Here is an 8160-nt window from a genome sequence, read left to right as displayed (position 1 = left end):
GAAAGAGGAGAGCATCAAAGCTAGCACACACGTTGTAACAGTCTTTAACCGTCATAGGCAAAATTTTAGCGTCCAGGAAACAATTGAACACAATGAGGAGAGACCAAATTTAGCCTAGGCTATTAGACTAAACAGAAGTTGGTGCGATTGTGGAAAATTCCAGGCCTTCCGCATACCTTTCTCCCATGTCATTGCAGCATGCGCTTATACTCGTCAAGATGCTTACAACCATTTATCTGATGTGTACAAGACCGACACCGTCATAAATGTATATAATCAAAGTTTCTCGATACTACCAATGGAGGATTACTGGCCTCCCTATGAAGGTGATATTGTTTGGCACAATGAGGAGACGCATAGAAAGAAAAAAGGAAGGTCAAACAGCACACGTATCAGAACAAAGATGGATTCCACAGATAAAATGATAAGATTCTGTAGTATCTATCGTCAACCAGGACACAACAAGAACAACTGTCCCATCGAGGAGCATCATCTAGGTCTTAAGCTTTTTGTAACATTGTATTTCTATAACCTTCAATCATTATATATCATTAAGTTTTTGTTACAACGAGGTTCACAACAAACATCAATACAAAACAAGCTATCTGAAAACAGAAATATTTCTAACTGATTACAACAATCAAATTGATGTCGTCTCGACCGAACATCATTTCCCTAGAATCCTTATCAATCTTCATTCGCACCCAACCAAAGATACTGTCAAGTCTCTCAACACTTCTAACTTTTTCCCCTTCTGGTATTTTCCCATCTAACCAACGAACCAGCTCCCTCTTCAGTTGATCGAACGTAGTGATGTTCCATAACAACATCAACATCTGATGTTTGTCTCTCGCATAAATCACCTTTCCGTATCGACGACGAACACCAAACATGATTGTCAAATGATTATTTGAGATGTGGAACAATGAATCACACAACACATCTATTTATAACACAAAAATAGCATTTTACACTGAGGCTCCAATTGAATTGGCACCTCCTCTTAAGTCCTACACAGGGGCGCCAATCCAATTGGTTAGGGCACCTGCCCTAGCCAATCCAATTGGCGTCTCCTTTCAATTTTTAAGAGGAGTCTCCAATTCAATTGGCGACTCCTCCTAAAAGTGGGGTAGTTTGGGAATTTCTTTGAAACGGGGGGTATTTTGGGAATTTCCTTGAAAAAGTGGGTTATTTTTGTAAAAAATTCACAAATTTAATGCTTAGAAATTATTTTTCTTTTATATTTTGAAAGTAAAATTTTTGGGCCCATACATGACTAAGCCCACTAAGACACAAATTTTAGTTAATGTGGCCTTTTATAAAACAAAAAAAATATTTCTAACCAAATCGATGTGGACTTGAAGGAAACATTGAAGCATTTATTCAGTTATAATCAAATCAGAGATCCTCAACAATTTTCATAATTCATTCATCCTATATTTAACACATTCATAAAAGGAGCATCCAAACCATGAGAAGCTGAGAGCCATAAAAAATGTTGAAAAGATAAAGCAACATGTTGACCGAAAGTAATCTAAGCTTATTGAAATATCATTATATTCCTTTTCAGAATTTTCTCACCAAAGCATTGCATGCATGCATGCAAGCTCACTGTAACGAGAATCAAAATACTCCATTAGTTTTTAGGCTAACCAAAGCATTGCATGTGTGAATATTTTTGTAAAAATTTAAAACTTGACAGCACAGTAAGCAATACACTTAACTAACATCAAAGACGAGTGGTGCAGTTTCATTCCCGTTCATTCATTAGAACGTACCAGTAGTGTTACATATCAGAAATATAATGATAATATGGAGAAAGATTGGTTTCTCCTCTTTATTCCATTGGACTTATGTATATATAGTTAAGTTTGACAGCAATTACAACTCAATTCACTTGACCCTCGACACACACCCATTGCCCCACAAAGATACCAACACAGTTAATGTTAGGATTGATTTCAAGAAAGTGACTTTCAGCTAGGTTGAACTTTTGAATGATGGTGGAGCAAGTTTCAGCTTTTGCCACACCATGAATTGTGTCGCATGTTGGAACTGCAACTACAAAATGTATATTAAAGTTAGATAGTATCATAGTAGTTTGATGTTACAAGTCATTTTGCAATTCAAAGCCTATATATGTTTAGAAATTGAATTGCAGATTTACCTGTTGGTGCTGCTCTAGTTTCAACAATAAACACCATAATGAGAATAAGTGAAAAAATCATAGAAAAGCTCATATTAGTAGACTTGGCCATTCTTCTTCTTTCAAACTATTTTTCTAATTATGATTCTAAATTCTAATGTTTCGAGTTGTGTTTTTTAAGCTTTTTTGGTTCAGTTTATATAGGAGATAGGAACCAAACATGGCAATAGACAATGGCGTTAAATTTTAAGAATGCCGGATCTGGGCAGCATATGATGGATATAGGATTACAAAGTGTTTTTGTCTCTTTATGATATGGACGAGTTTTGATTTAACTTGTAATTTGTTTATTTATTTTAGAATTTCTAAGTTTATCTCATGTATTTTCTTTTTGACAGCATAAAAACTCAAATTTGTCTTCTTTCTCGAAAGAAGTTATTTTGAATGCACCATATTTATGTTCAGAAGCTTTCATATCGATGTTTTTAGTCCGGAACCATCATTCTAAAATTGACATCAGTTTGAAACAGAATTTAATTCAGCCTAGCAAATGTAGTAAGATTTCAACTCAGTTTCCTGAGATTTCGCGCTTTTAGAACTTGCAAAACATGCGAACTTTCAAGCCTTAAAAACTTTTATACATGAATGCTGAGAGGAAAATAATCAAAATATCAACAAGCAGCTATGAGTGATTTTACAGATCCATATTCGTGCACAGGCACGTCTCTCTGTACAACTATGAATTATGGCACAGTGAAATTTTAGGCTAAGCTAGCACCAAATAATTCAATCCAGTTCACGTCCCTGCTCATAGTCATGCTACAAAATTTGAGCATGATGGTAACTCTTAAGTTAGGAAATTTGCTGGTTATGCTATAACCAGAAAAAATTGTTTTACAGATCATAATAGATGAGGAACTCCTTCAAGATTTTTAAGAGTCGTCTAATTCAATGAGTTGAGCCCGTCTCTCAGCAGCCTTCTTCCGAACAAAAATACCCCATCTCAAAGCTGCCTTAAGCTTGAGCCAACCCACAACAGCTTTGCCCGAGGAACTGTTTGGTTCATTATCAACATTGTAGCTCAAGTGGTTTGCAGGCATGTATGCAGATGTATTTTGGTACCCATCGTCGTGGGCATTGAAGGAAGAACTTGCATGGCTTCCCATGTTAAAAATACGAAGAAGATGCTGCATATCATCATTTTCCAGCATCTCATGACTTCTAACACGTATTTCTTCTTCTGGGAAGAAGTCTTCAACTCCTCTGTAAGTAGAATTCGAGATGCTGGCAGTCTGGAAGCCATGAGGGTCTGTTTCTGCCAGACCAAGCGTTGGCCCATTTTCATTTTTTTGAAGTTGAGCTTGCTGGGGAACACTCATTAACTGGCTTTGTAGTGAAAATGCATTATCATCAAATTTAATAGAAGAACTAAGATTAGCATCCTGTGATTGCATGGAGAATCTAGTACTTGTGCCATCATGATAACCTGCAGACATAAACATAACGAGCAATAAAAAAATCATCATGGGCTTTTAGCAAATTGAAGTTTGAATAGAAATTTTACTGGCGATGAGTGTATTGAACAGAGTGAAGAAAAGGTTGGGGAGAACACATGAGTAAAACAGAAGCAAAGATAATAATGTAAACCAAAACAATTGGAGAACAAGTTTGCTTTTGTTGCTAACATAAGAATGTTTTATAAGGAAATATGTACCTCCAACTGTTCCTCCTGTACCCATTGAAGGTTGGCCTGTATGTACTGGATGTGGCAAACTAGGGATGGAAAACTGTTGAATTGAGTTTGAATACTCATGGGAACCCATAAGAGCCTGAGGGTGAGCAGTATCCAAACTTTTATCCTGATTGTAATTTAGTAGAGACTTCTCATCATACTCGATTACGTGCATCCAATTATCATATGCTTTCTTCACCAACGTGTCTACATAAACCTACAACAGAAACCATTGGCTTTATGTCAAAATAATGAAGCCAAATATGTGAATATTTATTAGTTGGAATCTTTCAATATCACAAAGTGCTTGTAACAACAACCAGATTGTTATGGAAGAAAGACACCAGTATTGTGCGAATTAAAACCTAAATGTAAAAAGCACTTACCTTTTGATTCTCCGAGAGAGAATCAGCTGAGTAATACTGGTCATTGGTAATTAAGCCGCTCAATTCATAAATGTGATTGAAAACAACACCCACGTTTCTTGCATCCTCAGGATAATATACATAAAGCTTCCCACTGAGAACACAAGTCTTTGCATGCTCAACAAGGATATCCCACATCTTATTTGACATGCCGCTCCCAAGAATCTACATAAGAAAGATTATTAACCTATGATCAAACATCTCACCTCAGAAGTCAGGGAACAGTCGGTCTTAAATGAGTAAAAGTTTAGATTCTTACATTCCGCAATCGCTGGGGATCTCTGATCACAAGTCTTAGGAAGTCTTCAACATTATATATTCCTGCTTTATTTAGCCTTTTGTGAAAGGAACCATCCTTACCAATCTTCTCCAGCCTCCAAACCTCATCATGCAAGGCAGGTGGGTAGTGTTTCTTGTATACTAAATAGTCCAATGAAGTTTTGTTAAAATGTTACTCATTGAAAGATATAGCTAAAATAGAGAAATTATGAACTTACATTCCCCACGATGATCCTTAACAGTGAAAGCTTCTGATTTGGCTTCACGAATACGCATTCCTTCACAACAACCTGAGGCAACTTTCAGCCCCAATCTGAACTTCCTACTCCTTATCCAGCTAGAGTTGTCAGTAAATGAGAGCTCACCCAGTGTTCCTACACCCTCCTTTAATATGACTTGCAGATCGCCAGACAGAAGGGGCCTTTTTCCTTCCCGCTCTTTCACAACATGACTCTCAAACTCTTCTTCACCCCAATTATCATCATCCTCATTATTGAAATCCCCCTCAAGAACAAATACATCTAGTTTGGCACATGACTCTGGGCCTGACGTGACAACATGGCCTGTGTTTGCATCAACCAAAACAACATGTATGACTGTCCCTTGCTCACCTTCCACTTTCCCCCCAGTAAAAAGGGGAAGGGATAGTCTGGTTTTGAAGTGCATTTGTAAATATTTTCCATCAGGGGCTTCTATGCGCTTCGGAGAAGACCTGAATTTTAATTAGAGCATTGGAAAAACTAAGTCTCGACACTACAAAAATTGTGATAATATAAGCTGAAATAAACACCCGAATCACCAAATATAATAGCTTCCAGTGTCATGCTTCAGTCTAAAATCACAAAAAATGACCCACAATATAGTGTGTCAATCCGAGTTATGTTGGGAGGTGAGGAAAGTTCTTCCAATTTTTGAATTTGGAATTAGGCCTAAATTTTTAAATATCTACCCAAGTATTTTTACATACTTAGCAGACCAGATGAGCCTATAATCCTGATTCATCATGACACTCCTGAATAATTAAACAGGCTATGCGAACAAAGAGTATACCTCCCATTAAGCTTGGTGGGAGCTAGTTTTGCCAAAGCTCGCTCCACTTCTTCACTAACCTGTTTTATCGCGAGCAAGAAAAATAAGAAATAAGATACATGACCAAACATTATTATGCCAAGTAACATACATTCACTTCGTTTTCAAATATGCTTCATAAAATTACATTTGACATCACTCTGAGATAGATTCTTCAGAATAACTAACTCCAGAAAGCCTCTAATAGTTCTTCAGAATAACTAACTCCAGAAAGCTTCTAATAGATGAGTAAATGAAGGGGGGAAAGCTCAACATTTTATTTTTGAATATATACAACAACAACAACAACAAGAACAACAACAACCAAGTCTTATCCCACTAAGTGGAGTCGACTACATGGATCAACTTTCGATATAATGTTCTATCCAGGACTATGCTTCTATCAAAATCGTTAATCTCGAGATCTATCTTAATAACTTCTCTTACAGTCTTTCTAGGTTTTCCTCTTCCTCTAGTTGTTTAACTTCTCTCCATCTGATCTACTCTCCTTACCACCGATTATGCATATCTTCTCTCTACATGCCCAAACCACCTAAGTCTATTTTTGAATATAAGATCACTAAATTCCTATTCAATTGTATCTAAGCCTCAGTTCAAGACAAGACCTACCAGGCTAAAGAACAATGAATTTTAGCCATGAGACATTCAACTAGGGGTCAATTGGGGGAGAAGAATATGCAATTGATACCTTAAGGTAATACAGTCAAAAATACCAATTTTAAATATACAATAAACAGATAATCATATTAAGAATTAATACCACAATGAACTGAATTTTCTTACAACTCTTCGTAGAATAGGCTCCAGTGATGAACACAGTTTCTGCATACTATCCACCTTCAGTGCTTCAACAATTACACTGCAAACAATATAAAATAAAACAATTCTTCACCAAGTTCAACACAAACACTGAAATTAAGCTGAATCTAGCAAAACCTAATCATTATAACATCTAAAAACAGTAGAAAAACTGAAATTGAAAATTGAAGTAAATTGCAAAGCACGATATTAAACCTAGCCAACGCAGGTCGTTTCCGATCAGGCTGTCCATCATCAACCGAACTCGATTCCAAACTTCGCTTCTCCCTGGCCACATCAACGTACCTCCCATGCCCATGCATTCTGCTAACTAATTCTCTGTTTGGTTGGTCAGAAGAATATAATAACTGCCACAGCAGCTAGAACAAGTGGTGGTAGGTTATAAAGCTCGAATTTTCAGTTTGACTCAAAAATACGTTTGGCGCAATTTTTCGTCTGTTTTATGAGCAGCCAAACAGGATCTGCCAAAAATAGAAGAAAAAGTATATAGAGCAAAAGGAAAAGGTGGGAAGAGTACGGAATCTGCGAAGTTTCGGGGAAGGATGGAAACAAAGATCGACGCTTTTTCTGTCGCGCGTCACGCCACTAGGTAAATGACTCCCTTCATCAAAGACGTTTTCTGATCGTTGGATTGAGGATCTTTATTTAGGTTTGATCGTTTTTTTTGCCACGCGGTGATGTGGCTCCTTACTCTAGGGTCCCACTGTTTATTTTATTTGAATTTTGTTAATCATCCTACTTTATTGATTTTCAAAATAAATTTTAATCTATCTTACTTTTTGTTTACTAGAGAACAATTTTTTTTTCGCATCCTCGCTGGAGACCATTTCAAATGGTTTGATCATTCTAAGGATTTTTTTATTATGATTATATATACATATATAAAATTGAAAATAAATTAGTTAATTGTTAAATGTAAAATAGATAATATTTTGTCAAGTCAATTAAGTGGGCAGTAAAAAAAAGCATTTGATTGTATATATGATTTTTTTTACATTTATAGATAACTATAAATTGAGTTGATTTAACGAAAGTGCATAAATAAAAAGATAATAAAATAATTATTAATCATATGATTTTATATTTATATTAATATAATAAAATCAAATAGAACCAATATAGGTACAGATTTCCAAAACTCCAAACGTACATGTACGTGCGCGTGCGTGTGTGTGCGTCTGCGCGTGTGTGTGAGACAGAGAGAAAGAAAGAGAATAATATTACAATGAATTATATTTTCATGGTTATAATTCTAATTCATCAAACAAATATTGAATCAACGAAGATAAACATATATATGAAAAAGGAAGTGGTTTGACAAAGAAAAAGACATGGCAATTGTGCCTTCTTTTACCAGGATACATCACATGTTATTACAATAAATAATAATAATAATAATAATAATAATAATAATAATAATAATAATAAAAGAGGAATTTTTACGCACTTCTCCTAGACCGAGAGTCCTATGTGTATTTCTTCAGATATTTTTTATATATCAGCCTCTCAATTTTTTGTCTTTTTAACTAAAAGCACTTGTCAGTATCGTGTCTGGCGGCAAGATGGTAAAAACACCATTGACTCTCATTAATGTCCATCTTACCCTTTTGTTTATGTGGCTCTTTAGCAACTAGATTCTCCTGACACTGAGTAGAGTTATTGAAAACATG

The 8160-nt window shown here is 35.7% G+C and overlaps 1 protein-coding gene across 2 annotated transcripts; it reads right to left on the bottom strand.

Annotated features, from left to right (window-relative positions):
• Window positions 1–2795: 2795 nt before the first annotated feature.
• Window positions 2796–7099, bottom strand: LOC127119505 (calmodulin-binding protein 60 D). 2 transcript variants are annotated; one of them, XM_051049743.1, is made up of 8 exons: window positions 6686–7099; window positions 6455–6530; window positions 5633–5691; window positions 4801–5294; window positions 4563–4723; window positions 4265–4468; window positions 3861–4095; window positions 2796–3632 (listed from the first exon to the last, which is right to left on the bottom strand). In XM_051049743.1, the coding sequence occupies exons 1-8, from the start codon at window positions 6790–6792 to the stop codon at window positions 3079–3081; spliced, it is 1890 nt and encodes a 629-aa protein (XP_050905700.1). In that variant the 5' UTR covers window positions 6793–7099; the 3' UTR covers window positions 2796–3078. The 2 variants fall into 2 exon arrangements, with proteins under 2 accessions (XP_050905700.1, XP_050905701.1); XM_051049744.1 differs by having other exon boundaries at window positions 6432–6530; window positions 6686–6754.
• Between the last annotated feature and the right edge of the window lie 1061 nt (window positions 7100–8160).

This window comes from Lathyrus oleraceus, chromosome 2, assembly GCF_024323335.1.
Source record: "Lathyrus oleraceus cultivar Zhongwan6 chromosome 2, CAAS_Psat_ZW6_1.0, whole genome shotgun sequence".
Lineage (NCBI taxonomy): Eukaryota > Viridiplantae > Streptophyta > Magnoliopsida > Fabales > Fabaceae > Lathyrus > Lathyrus oleraceus.
Note: the sequence above shows the minus strand (reverse complement) of the source record. Positions and strands in the feature narration are given on the sequence as shown.

Bases quoted from the DNA above. Each gene is read 5' to 3' on its own strand.
- LOC127119505 (XM_051049743.1), bottom strand. From the start codon at position 6,792: ATGCATGGGCATGGGAGGTACGTTGATGTGGCCAGGGAGAAGCGAAGT. The intron at 4,724-4,800 runs GTAAGTTCATAA...TGGACTATTTAG, and splicing joins TAAGGATCATCGTGGGGAAT to TATACAAGAAACACTACCCA. The intron at 3,633-3,860 runs GTACATATTTCC...TTATGTCTGCAG, and splicing joins TACAGGAGGAACAGTTGGAG to GTTATCATGATGGCACAAGT.